This window comes from Sitophilus oryzae, unplaced genomic scaffold (genome assembly GCF_002938485.1).
Source record: "Sitophilus oryzae breed Bouriz unplaced genomic scaffold, Soryzae_2.0 scaffold_732_pilon_pilon, whole genome shotgun sequence".
Lineage (NCBI taxonomy): Eukaryota > Metazoa > Arthropoda > Insecta > Coleoptera > Curculionidae > Sitophilus > Sitophilus oryzae.
Window position 1 is genome coordinate 1,345,310 of NW_022147343.1, and position 20,216 is coordinate 1,365,525.

Genomic DNA, 20,216 nt, shown 5'->3' on the forward strand with positions numbered 1-20,216 from the left:
TAGGACGTGGTCAGCCTGCTGATGAACACCTTGGCCATCTGGGCAGTACAGGCATTAATATATATAAAGAAAGGACTGCGCAAGACCAGTTCTTCAGAGGTTAATTTATCTTGACCCTACCCATCAGTTGAAAGTTTAATCTTTATAGACTACGGTTTATCGCAATCAGTCTCAAGATTAAGTACAACCTGATGAAAGAGACCAAGCAGATTACATATATGCACACTGGCAAACAAGATGCTATCAATATCATGGGTGCGTGAACCAGGACCTTGGTCAAAGACATTAGAAAATGGTGCTAAAGAAAGTGGGGTGATCTAATTTTTTATAAATCACAAGCTATGATTGGACATGGAGTTTTTGGCCTCATGCAAGGAATAAAAAATCAGCAGGATGCATTTTTTTGATTTTCTGTAGGATAGCCCATTGTACAGGTGTTGAAAGTTTAAACATACAACGAGATTGAGCATGTAAGACAACAATAAATATATGAAATAATTGATAGGTGATACTTTGTGACGTTGAAGCATTGAGTTATAATAAAAGAGGATGCTATGCTATCACGTGACCAAAGCTGTACCAGGTCGGCCATATTCATGCGACTCTCCTGTCAATGGTAACTCAATGGGTTGAAATAATGCTTAGGATAGTTCCAACCGCACTTAAGAAACAAAACCACGCGAAAGGGGTTTAGTTGGTCTGTAGCTAACACAACACTCCCTCTGTGGTTAGACCAGTATATGGGGACAGACTAGCATGCTAACAGATTTCCTAAACCCTTAATAAAGATAAAGTACTATATTTGATACCATTTAAATTCTTAGTTACGTAATCGAGGGCGCGATTTTTAAATTCATTGTTGCCAACCATTGAAATATTCGGCGCCAGGCTGATTAACTAGAATTTAAATTTCCCGCTGGGGATTCAGGTGGTAGCTCTGCTGTAAAAAAAGTTGCCTCATTTATTTATTTATTTCCTGACATTGTCTTTCGTTTTGACATTTTAGTTTTCTATTATGAGTTTTTCGTTTAAATCATGTTTAAATGAATTGTGTTGTGATATTTTAAGCTTAAAATTTTTTACTAGCAGACTTTGCAGTCGAACATTGTTCTTTTTAGAACCTCTTTTAGTGCGAAGCGGTACAAGATAGTAGTGATGGGCTTATTCGAATGAAAAATAACCTGCTATTCGGTTATTAAAATAACCTGTGTAATTCAGTTTTCATTTCAAAGTATTCGAATGAAAAATAACCTGAAAGCTGAACCGTACGAACTACGAACAAGTTTCGCCGTCGCTCGTCGTCGATCCGTCGGGTGTCGGGTGAACATCGGGTTAATCGGGTAAGGTAAGGAATAAGAGACGTTTTAAATTCAATTTATGAAGGAAGTTTCGATGCCATCACTCGAATAAAAAACGAATTTTAAAATTTACGAGTAGGTGGTGGCAACGGCAACTGTTACTTATTATTTATTTGTGATTACTGTTTAGAGCACCTATTGATATTGATAATGATATAATAGATTTAATATGAATTAATAATAGGACTTAATTTTTTGTTTAAAATAAAAAACACATTTTAGATAAATTATTTTTTATTATCAGGAAAATAAATAAAATATGTTTGATGTGAATAAATCGATAAGTATGGATTATTTATTATGGATGTCAAAACGTCAAAACATCGTGGTAAAAAAGAAATACAACTAATTCCAAACTATCTTACCAGGTCTGAAGTGATTATTATGTAGGTATGTATGTAATTAAAGATCCATTAAGTTGTTATATCAGTTATTCGTTATTTTATTATATTTCCATTAATTTGATAATTTATAGTATCATGAAATTATATTATGATATAATATACTTTTAATATACAGTTTATAATCATCTGCTGATGATGCTAACATGGTTAGCGAAACGCGCGTCCAGTGTAAAAGTAAAAGTGTTTTGGTGTATTGTGGTGATTTAGTGTTTTATTTTGCTGTGTAACACCAAAGATTCCAACCCTCAACTGTAATGATATAATATAATCATATACAGGGTGTTTCAAAACAAATGCGAAAAATTTCAGGGGGCGATTCCTTGTTCAAAATAAAAGGTAGTTTGCTTCATCAAGAATTACATGTCAGGACAAAAAACATTTTTAGATTAAGAATCTAGTGATAATAACGATAATAATAATCATCTAGATAATAACGTATTGCAGTAGAGTAATGTCAAATAAAATAATATTAGGAACGGCCGACTAGATTTTTTCCTAAAAAAATTACAGCAGCCCACTAGATTCTTTATCAGAAAATGTTTTTTGTCCTGACATGTAATGCTTTACATTTTATTTTTTAATTTCAAATCGGTGAGTTTTATCAAAAAATACAAAAGATAAAAAAAGTTTCTAAACAAACTAAACTATCCAAATTAATTTTTTTGCATGTGTTTGATAAGATTTTTCTTTAAATTTCGTTAACAAGAATGATAGGGGTAGTTTATTTCAACCCCTTCCACTCATTTTAAAAAAGTGAAAAAATTACCAGAAAGTGTGTTTACATAACAGTAATGCTTCCATAAAATTTCATTAGTCTATCTCTTTTTGTTTTCAAGATAAAAAATAAAAACATTATTTTTCCGCCATCTTTGTACCGCGATATCTCCCTAATGGTTGACTTTTGACCCAACGTTTATAAAGCAAATTACCCTTTATTTTGAACAAGGAATCTTGATACCCTAAAGTTTTTCGCATTTGTTTTGAAACACCCTGTATATTGATATTGCCTAATCAAATATTAAATATTTACTAAATTAACTTGTAAATCGAAAAAGTACGACAACCACCGGACTAACAACTGAATACTGAAACTGAATCGCCAAACTGGAATCCGACTAAGCCAACCTAAACCTAACGAAAAATGAAACTGAAAGGAGAGTCCGAATTTATTCGAATGATTATTCAAATAATCATTCGGTTATTAGTATTATTCAAATGCTAATAATCCGGTTATTAGAATTGTTCGGTTATGCCCGTCACTGCAAGATAGCATAATAGCCATAAAAAAACTCATCGCCACTTTAATAGAAAATTTTGAACGGGAAAGCGGTAGTAATGGCCCTTTATGTCCACTAAGTGGTGTTAAGAAGGTAAATTTTGTTGATGTAAATAATAACTGTTTATATATTTATAACTTATTTTTGTTAAATCAGGATGGATTGACGTATTCAATTTATTTGTATTCAGTCCTGTTTCACCATAAATAACTACAACTTTTGATTTTTTAATGACACCCTCGGTATTTTTCGAGGTATTTTTTATTCGATAGAAAAAGACACTGAATAGAATGACATATCATATATGAACTTTTGAGATTTTCGCATATGAAATACCAAGTATGTAGTACCAAATTATTCGTAAAAATGCTTTTTCTAAACCAATTGAAAAAATTGAGATATGATTAAAAATACGATTTTTTTAAGGGAAATGTCAAAATTTTCCATACGATATGCCATTCTATTCAGAGTGTCATTTTCTATCGAATAAAGTAAAAAAAAATACCGAGGGTGCCATTTAAAAATCAAAAGTTACAGTCATTTCCGGTGAAACGGAAAGTGGCCAAAAACAATTGAATACGTCAATCAATCCTAATTTATGTTATATACGTTGTAGTACATACCAAATCTCGTTTTTTATCACAAAAAATAAAAAAAGTTATGTTGGGGTTTAAAAGGTTAAACAACTCTGGAGAAACATCCGGTATATTATGACCACAGTTTCCTATGAGAGCCAATCGCGAGTTGCGATTGCGATTTTAAAATCGTTGCGATGGAATCGCAGTTTGCGATTTTTTGCTCATCTCTAGTTACTAGGGCTATTGTTGCTAACGTTGTAGTGTGTGGACATAATCGTTATTTGTGTTCACCGCTCATCTTATCAGTGCGGGTAAAACTGCCAAAAAAGAGCGTCTGTGGGTGTCTTAACGAGTGATTAACGAAACGTGCCTCGGAGTATTAAAATATTTTGAAGCATTGAAGTTAAATTTTGTATAATCACCAAAAATTATATTTTTCTCGACGAATTTAAAAATCTCTTTGTTTAACAATAATATTTTCTTTCGCCATGATACGCTTCGAAGAAGTTCTCGCCTGCACAGACGTCAATAATTCTAATCGAGGTATCCATGTTTGATATTTAAATAAGGAGACGGGTTCTGTGTTTGCCTTCGACACTTACCGTCGGGAAAAACCTGTCTCATCTTGAGGTAGGACGTGGTCAGCCTGATGACGGACGCCTTGTCCAGCTGGGTGGTGATGGCGGCGGGCAGCGGCAGCAGCTTGCCCAGCTCGATGAATTCCGCGTTCTCCTTCTCGCGCCGGCTCCGCGCCGCGTTCTTGCTCTTCTCCTTCATGGCGCCCTTCGGGCAAACGTTCTGCGCTGAAACGAAAAAAAAAAGGATCAGTAACTTTATAAAAAAGAGCTAGCTAAGTGGAAACACCGTTTGTTCTCAATAGAGAGCAGTTAAGCGACGGTAGACGATGCGAGTGGATGGACGGGTGACCGTCTGGAAACTCTGTCGCGCTGTTCTTCCATGGCAAGAGTGTAAAATCTATTGACCACATAAACAAGTAGGCCCCGTGCAGTTTAGCCTTACCAACAAAAACGAAAGGTTAACTTATAAAATACTTTTTTTCCATAGCAACTGTTAAAATTGCCTTATGATCGAATAAAAACGGCGTCAGCGATGGCTATGAAATGAAGATCGCTGTCATTTTATATGTAAAATTATATGGGAAATGTCATCGATCGTCATTTCCAAGCCAACTGGACGCCGTTTTTATTCGAACATACGGTACTTTAACCGCAACGGTAGATTAAATGATACTTTAACAGCGAGGATAGGTTAAAAACTTTATTTCTCGCACGTTTTTTAATTGCTTCCATTTTTGAAAATTGTGGAGTTATTCGGGATTTAAAATGGAAGTAGTTTGGATATGGCGTTTGTCGCCTCAGCCTGAATATCTGTTGGTAATTTACTTATTTTGTTTTGAGCCATTTCTGGCTCCAATTCAATCAGCAATCGACACGAAAGAGAATTAAAAATATTGACTTAAAACTGACAACTAAAGAGACAGTTTTATTTATTTGTCAAATTACATTTGTCAGGAACCAACGCCAACCCAGTACAATATTTGTTCTACTCGTAATAAATTCCTTGAACTATTAATTTCTGAATATCTTTTAAATAAAATTAAATAAATCCATAGACTTAAAATAAAATATAGACTACACTATTTACATCTCAACGCGGTCAAACATTTTTTTTTGTACACATGTTTACTTCTGGGTACAGTCGACCGAGCCTTCCTCATCCAGCCTATGTTGTCACGTCTTTAATATTATCAATATTTTTTTTCTTGTTATACACATATATTGAGATATTTAATACTACATTTTAATAAAGTAGATTTTAATATTCCATAGATGTATTAAATAGTCCTTATACTACTAAATTATAAGTCGGATACTGTTTAAAAAGGTTAAGTTCTTTACAATATGACAACACCGATTAGAGGCGAGGGAGTCTATTCATTCATTTATTACCTTGTAGTACGCGTCGCACGTGTGCGGTAAAGCTTTGTTGCCGCTATGTCCCCGGCTGTATTAACGCATTTTCTTAGCTTGTAGTTCTTAAGTGTTTATTTTATTGACTTTTTCTGTTCAAGAACTATAAAATATGGTTCGCCAGTGCCAAATTTGCAAGAAATTTGGCTTAAATATTCCATTTAAGTCTTGAAACGACTTTCGACCGGTAGGTAACACTCAATTTACCCATTAGGAGTCAGTGGCGTTGTTGTAGAAAGGCGCTTATTTAGACAATATTTTAGTAAAATGTAAAATCGGAATTTTTTCTCTTACATTACATTATTTACTTACTTACATTGTAACAAAATCATAATTATAACCCTGTTAATAATGATCATAATTATAACCCTATTAATAATGTTTTTATTAAAAATATATTCCGGTTTATTCTAAAATTATCTTCAGAATCTAAAATAACATACAAGAATTTCAAATAATGTTACTTTATGAAACAATATTTTTTTAATATACCGGGTAGTCTCAAAAGTGGCTCACCCCCTATACCTTTTTTATTTTTTCAGATAAAAAAACAGATTTGTATGTTAGTAGGTATATGACATAAATTAGGATTTATTGACGTATTCAATTGTTTTTGGTCTCTTCCTGTTTCACCGAAATGATTACATCTTTTGATTTTTAAAGCACCCCCCTGGTATATTGCTGCTTTATTCGATAAAAAATGACACTCTGAATAGAATGACATGTCATATGTCAACTTTTGACATTGTCGCTTAAAAACAAATCGTATTTTAAATTTCAATCCAAGGTGCCATGGTGTTGTTAAAAACACTAAGTTTTAATCAAGGAGCCTTGGAAAAATAGTTTTGATCGTCTAATGGGTTTCGTGTCTTGTCTAGGCCGGTTTAAAGATGTACAAATCGTATTTTTAATCATACATATGTCAATTTTTTCAAATGGAACAAGGGTGACTCATTAGCATATTTGGAAAAAGTCTTTTTTTATGAATATATTGATACCGCACACTTGGTATTTCGAGTCAAATTGTCGTTATGAACCGCGTGTTACAATTACAATTAAACCATATGCAAAAATGTCAAAAGTTGGCATATGATATGTAATTCTATTCAGAGTGTCATTTTCTATCGAATAAAGTAGAAATATACCGAGGGTAGCGTTTAAAAATTAAAAGTTATAGTCATTTCCGGTGAAAGAGGAAGTGACTAAAAACAATTGAATGCGTCAATCAATCCTAATTAATGTCATATACTGATATACTAAATCTTGTTTTTTTATTTGAAAATATAAAAAAATTATGGGGATGAGCCACTTTTGGGACGCACCCGGCATAATAAAGACAGTACCGAGTTAAATAAATGTAGTTTTCATTTTATCCACTTCCTATCACCTTCTTTGCTTTAATGGAACAAATTTATGTTTTCTCTAATTTACATAATAAGACATCACCTAACCTGAAAAAAAATTACAACAATTATATATTTTTTTTCTCTCCCTGTCGCCGATTCTATTATATCTGTGGAATAGATCCTGTTTTGATTAATATTAGGGGTTGTAAATGTTTGACTAAAATTAATAATTTATTATTAACTTCAAAATTACGTAATTTCGATTATAAAATTTCTTCTATAACGTGTATTTTATTATTTTATCCTTTTGGATTCTAATACGTTTTTTTCTAAACTTTTATTTAAAAAGCCTGTCCTAAATCTTAATAAAATATAAAAAGTTTAAATACGATATATTTTTTAATTTAATTATAGCTCCATTAAAATAAAAAAATTACCCGGCTATGATACGGAGAGTTCAGGTGTACTTGAGAAACGAAAGACAGTGTTGTGTTTCTCGGCAGAGTCGTCAGGGAACGACCGTTACGACAGAGACAACCGATCTATCGCTCGTGTCGCACTCGTTATAACCTAAAACAATAACACAACAATAACAAGACATTGTCTGACCGCATGTTCCAGCTATTTATGAATGAGGTGCTCAGTCTATATTTTATTTTAAGTCTATGAATAAATCACATACATTCGCTGACAGTAGTTTCGGAGAAACCATTTTTTATTATTTTGTATTTCATTAAGTATACAGGATCCGGCAATAGTGCGTCGGGCAACTGTAGCTCCTAGAATAAAAAACTTGAGAATTTTGTATAAGTGCAAACCTAAAGTATGTACAAAGAGGAATTTTAGGAAAATATTTTAACTTCTATAGGGTTGCTCAAAAAAGTGTGAGTGGATCGGAATGATTGTGTTTTAAATGGAACGCCCTCTATATTGTTGCATTTTTTGGCTTCCTTTCAGATCACTTTAGATAATCCTAAGATATGAGAAATTATATTTCGATAATTTCAGAGAGATTAGTAAATAAATAAAAAATATATTTTACAACTTTTCTTAAAAAAATTATTACAAATGCGAGAACTGTCCTGAAATCAAAACTATATTAGCTATTTAGTTTAGAGGTTCTATGGAACACCCTGTATATTAGTTTTTTATTAGATGGAGAGTTAGAAGATGAAATTTTTTTGAATTTAAAGTATTTCAAAAATTTTAATGGTTTCGCAGATACACGCAGTATTATTTCATATGGCTCTTTCAACCGCAAAATACGAGAGAAAAATCAATGGGTGGCTTTGATAAAAATTTACTGTGCAAAATGCCATATGAAATATAAAACCGCGAATATCTGCGAAACCTTTAAAAATTTTGAAATACTCTAAATACAAAAAATGTTCATTTTTTAATTTTCCATCTATTGGTAAAGTAATATATTATAGCGTCTTCCATTTAAAAAATCGAAGAAAAAATATTTTTTATTTTAGAAAGTTTGGCGTAGAATTTTGAACATCTTGTATGATTTAACCTAACCTAACCTAACCTACCTAAAGTATACACCTAATATAGTTTTGATTTCAGGACCGTTCTTGTAAGAAAGACTGAAAAATATCTTCAGAGTTTCCTACGATATTCTCTATGGGTATCTCGGAAACTAGGAACTGGAGATAGAGAGTCGGTTAAATGAGGAAAGAATTGTAGTTTTGTGGGGTCATAAATATGCACCTTTCAGATTTTTGAAAAAGTTCATGGCTTACTAGATATTTCGAAAAAAACAAATTTTGGCTATTTTAAAAATTGACGATTGAACATGTTTCTATGGCTACGAGAAATTAGCCAAGAAAGATAAGAATTGGCTATAACTCAGTAATTTTGTGACAAAAAACATATTATAGCTTATATCGCTGAAAAGCTTAAAAAATTACGCTTTTTGTGAAGTCATGGTCAACTATTATTTCCATTTAAAAAAAAAACATATGTTTGTGTCATATGTGAAAAATGACAGGCTTTAGAAAAAATCGGAGAACACAAACTCATTAGGGATGTGATTATCTACAACTTTTATCTGAAAACTTTTTGTTTAAAATAGATTATAATGGAATTAGGGACAATTTTTAAAATAGCCAAAATTTGTTTTTTTTTCGAAATATTTATTAAGCCATGAACTTTTTCTAAAATCTGAAAGGTGCATATTTATGACACCACAAAGCTGTAATTCTTTCCCCATTTAACCGACTCTCTATCTTCAGTAGTTTCCGAGATACCCATAGAGAACATCGTAGGAAACTCACCTTGTATATATATTTCTTATTTATTTATTAATATCTCTGAAACTTTCGAAATATATTTACACATATCTTGTAGAATGTCATTCTACACATATCTTAGGATTATGTAAAGTAATCTGAAGGGAAGCCAAAATGGCTATAATATACAAGGCGTTCCATTTAAAAAAAATCATCCCGATCCACTAACACTTTTTTGAATCATTCGATATATCGTTTTCTTTTTAAGAAACTGGTATGGGAAATTTTCAGTCAAAAATTGCTAAGCTTGCTTGAATCCCTACCTATAAAAAGTAAATTAATTTTGTGTGGCGATCTAAATATTGACTTTTCCAGTGTGTGTGCAGCTAGGGAGTCTCTCCAGTCCATTTTTCATTCTTTTGGTATACTCATGCATGTTGACTCACCAACTAGAATAACTAAAACTGGCTCTACTACTATAGATTATGTCGTGTCTTTGTTTGACCCGGAATTCGTTGACTGTAGAGTCCTTCACTCAGGTTTCTCTGATCATGAGGCAGTATTGACAACGTTTTTGCCACATTCCAAATGCAAAAATACCTCGCGCAAATTGGGCCGTATTTTTTCGGATAAAAATTTTCTAAATTTTCACCACCTATGTCTAACAACTGAGTGGGTTGTCCTCTCGGCTGACGTCGATTCCGAATTTTCTAGATTTATAAATACCTTGTCTAATCTGGCGTGCAGGCGTTTCCTCTTAGGCCTATCAAAAGTAAGCAAGGTATACCCTGGTCTACGACAGGCTTGCGTATATCTGCAAAGGACATGCGCTCATTATCTCACCTTAAAAAGTTCATAGACAGCGTTTTCTTTCATAATTACGTGAAACTTTATAGAAGGGTTTATCGTAAGACTATAAAAGCTGCCAAGGACATTTATTATAATGGGAGGCTAGCCAAATCCGGTAATGTTGCTAAAGAGACTTGGGCTATTATAAATGACTTAAGGAATAAGACTTCTTCGTCTGGCACAGTCTTTAATTCACCTGAAGATTTAAACACTTACTTTGTTAATGTGGCTAAAAATTTAGTAAACACCATAACTCCTTCCCATGATTCACTTTCATATCTCCCTAAAGCAAATGAGAATTTACACAGTTTCTTCTTCACGCCCGTAGCATTAGATGAGCTCCGTAGTACAATTAAAAGTATTAAAAATAATTCTCATCTGGGACTGATGGGCTTACTCTCAAAATGTTCTCTGAACTTCCAGAATGCACATTAATCTATCTTACTACTTTAATTAATGAGTCATTCCAAAAAGGAGTTTTTCCAAACTGCCTTAAGACAGCAATAATTATTCCTCTGCATAAAGGAGGAGATAAAGATCAAGCTTCGAACTATCGCCCAATTGCCTCCTGCCCACATTATCTAAGATCATTGAAAGATTGGTTAAAAAAAGGCTTCTATCTTTTCTCCTTAAATATAAAGTACTTTCTACCCATCAATTTGGATTTCTAAGTAACTAATGCTATGTTCGACCTTTTTAATAATGTATACTCTAGCCTGTGAATAACCATCACTCTACAGCTACAATTTTCTGTGATTTCTCTAAGGCTTTCGACTGTGTAAATCATAATATCTTAATTAACAAATTGCAATACTATGGATTCAGGGGAATGCCGCTCGAATGGCTTAAGTCGTATCTTGGCAACAGAAGGCAGCTTGTGAGGATTGATACGTCTATATCTTCTTGTAAGCCTATAGAATGTGGTGTCCATCAGGGTTCAGTACTTGGCCCTATTTTATTTCTGGTGCTTATCAACGACATTGCAAATCTAGGCATTAGCGGTAAAATCTGCCTCTTTGCGGACGATACTAGTTTCACTTGGAGCGGCCCAGATGTTACGGCACTATATAATACCAAAGATAATACTATATCCAGTGACTTACGCACCATTAAATCTTGGTGCGATTCTAATCTCCTATGCCTCAACCTTTCAAAAACTAAAGTTTTGTCATATAAAAGTACTATACAACCTTTTGTACTTAATAACACCACTATTGACGTCGTGAGATTCTTAGGACTTGTTGTGGACAACTCTTTAAAATGGGACTTGCACATCGAAGCCTTATCAAAGAAACTAAGCTCTGCCTGTTTTGCGCTAAGATCAGTGTCTAAGGAACTTAACTCATCAACCTCTAGAATGGTCTATTATGCCCTTTTTGAGTCGCATCTTCGTTATGCCCTTCCATTCTGGGGTACTTGCTGCGCGACAAAATTTGATCGTATTTTCAAACTTCAAAAGAGAGCAGTTCGATACTTATTGGGACTAAACAGTAGAACTCACTGCCAGAATTTCTTTAAAAATTTCAAAATACTGACTCTTCCTTCCTTATTCATTTTTGAATCCGTTTGCTTAATCCGCAAGCACATATTCTCTATTCCGGAAAGGCCTTCTCACAACTATCCACTTAGGAATGCGGAGCACGATATTTATCTGCCAACCCCGAGCTCAGAACTAGTTAAGGGCTCAATACTGTACAATGCCAAGAAAATGTACAATCATTTGCCTTCGAATATCAAGTCACTTTCATTCTTTCCCGCATTTCGCAAAGCTCTGAAATCATACTTACTGGAGAGAGCCCTATATGCGGTAAACGACTTTTTTGTTGATGTTTAATCATGAACAATTTAGAATTTTAATTTTAATATTTTGATCATCTCACACACTGGTTAAAGGTCTAGTATTTAATATTTTATAACTCTTGATTTTATGTTATTATAACATGATTTTATCCATTTACAGTTTTCCTTTTGTAAAATTTTCTAGATACGCCTGTGTTCTGCAATGTCCATATATGTTTTATTTGTAATTTTATGACGTAATTTTTTTTTGAATTGATTTGTATTGTATGAAATTTTTTGTATTATTTGTATATTTGTTTTTGTGCTTTTTTTGTTTTGCTTTGTCGATGAAGCTGTTTTGGCTTTTTGTACAATAAAGCGTTGTTTTTTTTTTAATGTAGGGAGTTTTCAGTATCAATTTATAAATAGTTTCCTTTATAAAACAATTCACTGAATAATATTTTTAATGTCAAAACATTATAAAGACCTCTATTCAAAAGGAGTTAAAGAAGGCTTGCTCTAGATACTATTTTAATTATGGAAAACCCTTTACGATTTTTTAGGTGGAGAAAAGGCAGAGTCGACCAAATTTGCTTCGTTAAATCCGCCGGAAAACTGGAGAGTTTTCCTTATATTTCCGTTGCTAGATTCGCAGTCGAGGGGACTGGCTTAGTTTGAATTTAAAATTTCCCGGAAGCATCCTACAATTAGGGGAAATGCCGAGCGAACCACTGGAATATTTATTTTATTCCCTTTTTTCAGTTTTAATAAAGCACGGTGCTTCACTGTTTTAATTATTAAATATTATTATTATTAAGGAAGGGTGTAAAAGAATTGCGAAAAATCACTGAAGAGGTTTCAATATGGGTTCATTTGAATTCATGAAATTATGAAATTGGCTAAATCTTTGTTACTTTAAATTCAAGTATATTGTTTAATGAACTATGTATAGGTATTATTTAAAAAATGAAAAGACTGATAAAATTGTTTTTCAAAAGATATATCATTGTCCTATACCTAAACCTTTCGTTTTTTTTTAAGTAGAGTTATTTAACAATTAATAATTCTATTATTATAGTTTCATTTGAAGAATTTCGTTAACTATGACATTTTTAGAAATTTAGCAATTAATGTCTTAACACCAAAACATAGAATGTAAAAAATGAAAGTCTCGCAAACTGTTTTTGATATAATTATATTTTACCCTTGTATATGAATTTTTAAAGCAGCTCAACCTAAGACGTTTATGGATGTAAAGCACCAGATGGCGGGGCGTATTTCACAGTCTTTTACTACAGAAAAATATTTTTTGTTACTCTGAATTTTGAAGCGGCCAATAAAAACAGAGAAAATAAAAATCGATAATTTTCGAACTGTGCCAATTGGTTACTAATCGACCAGATACTTTTTGTCTATTAGATATGCTATAAAAGCTGGTAATTATACAATTCGACCATTGTAAATACCCGACAAATTCCGCAAGGCCGACGAGGTCGATGTTTTTCACTGATAAGAAAAAAAAATGTTTGTTTAGATAATTTTCGAGATATTTTTTCTTTCTGAATGCACATTTTAAAGTATTTTATATTCTTTCATTTTATATATACTCATCACTGAGTGCGCCGAGACGACAACCATTCGTGCCATGAATTTTGGTACGACTGATATTGGAGATGGAGAACTACCCCCTATAAAACCGTCCCAGATACTGGCTTTTGTCAAAGCCCTGGGACTGTATGATGAGTTATGATTCAAGAAAGGGGGACACAATGGATCTGTAAGGTCGAAGTGATTAACCCCCCTCCCACTCATTCTAGATTCTAAAAAAATATTCTTTGTCCGCTTGATCTATTATACCGGTCGCACGTATCGAAGTTTTATTTCTTGTAGTTTTAAAATATTTTCTTGTTTCTTTGTAGTTGTAATGTAAAATTAGATTAATTTATTAAGTTTGATTATAATGTTTAGTGTAGACTACCAGAAGAAATTTAGTAGTGTTTTTATATTTTATTTTGAAGTTAAGTAGTAGGTGAAGGGGTAATTTGGTTAATTTTTCTTTATGTTTGATTAATTAATAAGTTTGATAATTTGTTTAGTGTAGAATACAAGAAGTAGTTTGTGTAGTGTTCTTGTAAGAGATTATATTCATTTATTTTGTAGTTGAGTAGAAGGTGAAGGTATTTGGGTATTTTTTTCTTTTTGTTTTTCTTCTAATAATTATTGTAGTAGTTCTTTTAAATATTGTGATAGATACATTATAATCTTCCTTCTACTTTTCTGGTAGTTGAATATACGAAAAAAATCTGATCAAATTTATTTTAAATGAAATTAATCTAGTCTTATTAATTAATCAAATTAAACTAGTCAAATAATATTAATTGCAATCAATTATTAAAAAATATTAATTATTTTGGAAAATAACTTTTGAAATGGAGTATTATTGATAAAATTTAGCCAATTTTTTTTACCCAGTAGCGTATTTCAATATGATCTTATCATTTATCACTGTATAATAACTTTGTTGTGGCAGAAAAATATACCAGTTAGTTTCAAAATATTATTTTTTTTTCAAACGTCACAAAAGTATTAATTTTTGCGACGTGATTGACAATATAAAAAAGTCATTTTAACGCCTAGGCATAAAAGTAAAGCACTTTACGCCTAAGCATAAAAGTATGAAAATATATTATTAAAATGACATAAGTCTCAAATTCAACGAGCCGTAACCATAGTTTCTCGATATATAATTACTCATGGTACAAAGAAAACTTGAAAACAAGGTATGGTCGATAGCGTCTCCAATTTCGTTCAGTTTGCGCATATCGCCTGTGACGTCATATGCCATACAACAAAATATCCGTATTGTTCAATTGCCACTAATAAAAAAAGACCTAAAATAGGGAAGAATTAAATAACCCCTAAAGTTATGTAAAATCATCGAGCTGGACATTTGAAAAGTTATGACACATTATACACATTTATTATGTGTCATCTGTTTGAAAATTTGAAATTGGCGCGTGGAGCTTGCCGACCAATATTGCCGTTTATCACCTGTGACGTGGTGACCACCTGCGCAATATCATACCTGTGTTTTTTGTATCATGATAATTACTTACAAGGTATGAGTTTTAAATATTTTTATATTATTTGGAACGTTTGAAATTGTTTAAAACATTATTTGTGGCGTTTGAAAAAAATAGCATGTTTTATTCGGAGTAAAAATGACTTTTGTGCTTCGGCTGTATGTCAAACCTACAGTCTCGCCACGAAAAGTGTCATTTTTACTCCTAATAAAACAATATACTAGAAAATTTTATGGTTTAACGGGCTTTGTGAGTTAAAACATAATGATATTTTCAGTTTTTATAATTCTTGATCGAAAATAAACGGCGTCAGCGATGGCTATGAAATGAAGATCGCTGTTATTTTATATGTAAATTTATGTGGGAAATGTCGTCGATCGTCATTTCCCTGCCAACTGGACGCCGTTTTTTTTTCATATGGTACAAAGTTAAAGCAAACTTGGCTCTGACCATGTTTTACGCTAAGAAAGATTTCGTGTAATAAAGATTTTAAATGGTGTATTAAGTACATAATATTTATTTAAATGTCAAATAATATTATTGAAACAAGTGCCAAGTTTTATTTTTAATTAAGAAAAAAATTGTATAAACGTTTTGTTTTCAAAAAAAAAATTATCTTAAATTCGTAAAACCTCAATTTAGAATAAAATGATCGAAGAATGAAATAAAATTTTATAGCCCTGGGTCAAATCGAAATAAAGTAAGTGTATGTAACTTTTTTTAAATATTATTAATTACCAGTAATTAGCATTAATGTACCAATATATTGAAATTTGTTATTTCTTTGTTAAATACGGTTTAGAATCCTTAAAATAACAGCAAAAATAATCGAAAATCAACAATGAAATAATAGTTTTGTTTAAATTTCTTAATCAGCTGAGCCCTATTATAGTTCGCAAAAATCCGAGCTATATTATTACATTACTCTAAGGGAAATACCGCAAATAATCGATATTTTTGACTCCGCCCCTAATCACATGCTTCATTCCTATAAAGCTTTACGATTTGTTCACCAGAGGCAGCACATTTTGTCGAGAGGTTGACCAACTTTAAGAATATATAAACAAGGATTTTACTCTAGTTACTTTATCATTTTACCAATATTTTTTACTTATTATTTTACTAATAATGACTTTATATACCGGGTGCGTCTCAAAAGTGGCTCACCCCTATAACTTTTTTATTTTTTCACATAAAAAAACGAGATTTGGTATGTTAGTATATGACAGAAATTAGGATTGATTGACGTATTCAATTGTTTTTACTACAACTTTTGATTTTAAAATGGCACCCTCGGTATTTTTGTACTGTATTCGACAGAAAATGACACTCTTAATAGAATGACATATGACTAGTCAACTTTTGACATTTTCGCATATGGTTTATTTGAAATTGTAACATGTGGTTCATAACGACAATTTGACTCGAAATTCCAAAATGTTGGTATCAAATTGTTATTATTAATGTTAGTAGGTATATGACATAAATTAGAATTAATTGACTTATTCAATTGTTTTTGGTCACTTTTTGTCTCACCGGTAATGACTACAATTTTTGATTTTTAAATGACACTCTCTGTATTTTTTTACTTTATTTGATAGAAAATGAATGACTCTGAATAGAATGACATATCATATGTCAACTTTTGACATTTTCTCATATGGTTTATTTGAAATTGTAACATGCGGTTTATAACGAATTATTCGTAAAAAAATGCTTCTTCCAAATATGCTAATGAACCACCCTCGTTCCATTTGAAAAAAATTGAGATATGGATATAAAAATACGATTTGGGCAATTTTTAACCGGCCAGGACAAGACACTAAAAACATTAGACGATCAAATATATTTTTCCAAGGCTCATTGATTAGTGTTTTTAACACAGCCATGGCACTCTAAATTGAAATTTAAAATACAATTTTGTTTTAAGCGAAAATGTCAAAAATTAACATATGATATATCAATCTATTCAGAGTATCATTTTCTATCGAATAAAGTAAAAGAATACCGAGGGGGCCATTTGAAAATCAGAAGTTGTAGTCATTTCCGGTAAAACAGGAAGTGACCGAAAACAATTGAATACGTCAATCAATCCTAATTTATGTCATATACTAACATACCAAATCTCGTTTGGTATGTTAGTATATGACATAAGAGAAAGACAAAGACAATGACAAAGAAAAAAAAATAAAAAAGTTATAGAGGTGAACCACTTTTGAGACGCACCCGGTATACTTGATAATTAGATCCTTCATTTTCGTTAATTCATTTTTTTTTCAAAATATCATTCAAAAATGTAGCTTAAAAAAGATTAAAATTTTTAAGACTACATATTTATGTATATTCGCGCAATTTTATACTTTTTTTTGAGCTATACGAAATTAACTTTGTTATTATTTTTATTATACAGAGAGAGTTAAATAAGTGTAAATATTTTCAGGACTGGTAGATCTCGATAAAAGATACGTATTTTCTCTTTACCGTTTTTCAAACAGTTATTTTATTTTGATAATTAACAAAAAAATATATTTTTTTCTCAAATTTTGGCAACCACTGTATTTTCTTTTTTGTAATTTAATACCTTTGTTATCTTATGTCTTAAAATTTTTTTTGGAAATTTAGGCAACATAGGTAGTAAATTAAATTTACAAGAAATAAAACCCAGAAAAGATTCACTGGTTCTCAAAATTTATGAAAAAAATATTTTTTGTTTTGGAAATTTCAAAGTAAAATAACTGTTATTTTGAACTTATTTGAAAAACGGTAAAGAGTAATTTATCGATAGTTAATGAAACCAAATCTACCAGCTGTGAAAATATTTGTACTTATATAAGACTCACCCTGTATAAAAAAATATTTTTTTTAAAAATATCTAAGCTTACTTTTTCGTCTTTTTCCATAGGTACACTCGATATCCTCCATATTATTGTTATTATTTCTGATCAACATGACACAAGGCAGAAATAAAATCACCAGAAACTATTTCAAAATTTGATTTTTTTGATGCCTCACTTTTTTAGCGCACTACTTGTTGCGATCACCTGTAAACACCGACTGACATTGGGCTTATTACCCACCTGTCAATAAATGCATCACAACAATAGAACCTTTTAGAAATTCCCAGCCTATTCTATATCCGACCACCCCAATTCTTCAATGCTTGGAAGAAGAAAAAACTGCACCTAAACTATTGTTTTTGTTAATTTTTAGTTAATTCTTCAGTCATTTTGTATATTTTACAGTTTTATAAGTTCTTTACTAGTTTAGATTGGTAAATTTAGAAGAAACTGTTGAAAATCATTGTAATGAAGCAAAGCAGTATTTTACAGGGCAACTGTAATGTTTGAACCTGTCCAAAAGTACAAAAGGGAAGGTAGGTATTGGTAGATTTTTTAAAATAAGGTAACGCCCTTTTAGGAGGGTGTGTAGTGTGTTACCACTTCTAAAGGTGCGATATCAAAGATGGAGGTGTCAAATTAAGATTTTTAAGGCTCTAAAACCTCCGATTAGTTTTTAATGTGAAAAATAAACAAAAGATCTCTATAATATAAGGTTTCTTCTTATCTTGCCGACTGTTTGTAACTTTTGTCCCAACCTGCCATCCCATTATTAGGGATTCCCAGATGTTTTACAGCTGGGGAATTTTGCTAATTTTATTCCAGGTGAGTAAGACGACTCCTATTTCGTTCTAATCCATTCTATTCTATAGGGTGAGAGAGATAAGGTATAGAGAATTTTTTTGTTTATGGCACTTACAGTTTTGAAACATCTGGAAGTAATTGCGGACCTTCCTACAAAGGGCCCTTTTACAATGTTTATGACGGAGCGATGATTACTTTAAGGTATGGGTTTGTTTGAGTCTCGATAAGGAATTATAGGTGTTATACTAATTACTAATTTTAATGTTTAATATTTTGTTGGAGGTATAGGTAGAATAGTGTTTGATATTAATATTTATGAGACCTGGTAGGTTTCGGATTATAATTTTGGATTACAGAATTAATTTCTATAGTTATTTAATATAAGTTGTAAAAATGGTTTTTACAGAATTAATTTCTATAGTTATTGAATATAAGTTGTAAAAATGGTTTGATAGGTACAGTATGTCCCCGAATTGTCTTTATAAGTGGAAAAACTTTTTATTATTGACAGTTTGAGAAATATGCCTTCTTCATAAAAAATTTTGCTAGTTCTAAAATTTTAATCCCTTTTATACTCTACAAATTTCAATAATGTTTTGAGAAAATTATATAAAACAAACTTTCTTGTGTATGCTACACACTGTATTTTATTTATAAAATTAAAATTAAATAATAATAAATTTGAATAAACAATATTTGGCGACAAAATTCCGGAAAAAGCCGAACAGATCCGAAATTATCAAAAGCTTTGGGTCGCGACCGTTGCAAGAATAGTGCCAAATAGTGTTTACATTGTCCTTATGGGCACTTTCCAATCATGATTTGATACTTTAACAACAGCAAAAATATTACTTTAATCAAAATTAATAATAACCGTCTATCAAAGAATGAATTCTAAATTATATTACCGTAGAAACACCTTTTGATTTTTAGGACTTTAGGAAATATTCAACCATATTTTCATGTTTTTTTTTAATTTTGCTTTAAATGGTACGGAAATTTAGAAAAGTATAAACGGGATCAGCTATTTTTAAGAATAAATTGAATGATTTTTTCTCAAACGGCCAACAATAAAAAAGTTTTTCCTCTTTTAAAGACTAAAGACAATCCGGGGACATACTGTATAGGTATCACGAATAAAAGGAACATAATTTTCTTTATTCGTTTATGATTATATATTTCGTTCTACTTTTTTTTGTGTTATTTTCTATTACCTCTATTTCTTTTCTTATTACTAAGGCAAGGAAGAAATGCTAACAAACACCAAACAATAAACTGCCCATTTTAAATGCCAATTATTGCTGAATTATTTTGAATATTATTATTTTTTTTTTTTAATTTTTATCTTAGAAATTTTGATAAGAATGAAACTTTAAATTTAATAAAATAAATTTGACAATAATAAAACACAATTTTTTGAAAATACAATTTTTTATTCATTTCATATGAATATACATAATTATTAAAAAAAGTTTTTTAGAGGGAAATTTTGTCTTTTTTCAGTTTCCCTGACATCAGGCAGTGGGCTTTATTACTTGTTCTACAAATTATATGACAATTTCAATCATCTCGGGTTTTCCCAAGTCTGGTTTTATAATTGTTTATTTACCAATAGGGGGTACATAGAGAAACTGTACCAATATTACAATTTAGCCCAGGTTCAGGTAGTATAC

General features: G+C 31.4%; 1 protein-coding gene across 4 annotated transcripts in view; it reads right to left on the reverse strand.

Moving 5' to 3' along the window:
• LOC115888326 (single-minded homolog 1) overlaps nt 1-20,216 on the reverse strand; it is a 137,707-nt gene that overhangs the window by 41,350 nt on the left and 76,141 nt on the right. For all 4 annotated transcript variants that reach the window (XM_030908016.1, XM_030908014.1, XM_030908017.1 and 1 more), the window contains exon 2: nt 4,220-4,420. In XM_030908016.1, the coding sequence (XP_030763876.1) occupies nt 4,220-4,394 (175 nt within the window). In that variant the 5' untranslated portion in view covers nt 4,395-4,420. The remainder of the gene's footprint in view (nt 1-4,219; nt 4,421-20,216) is intronic.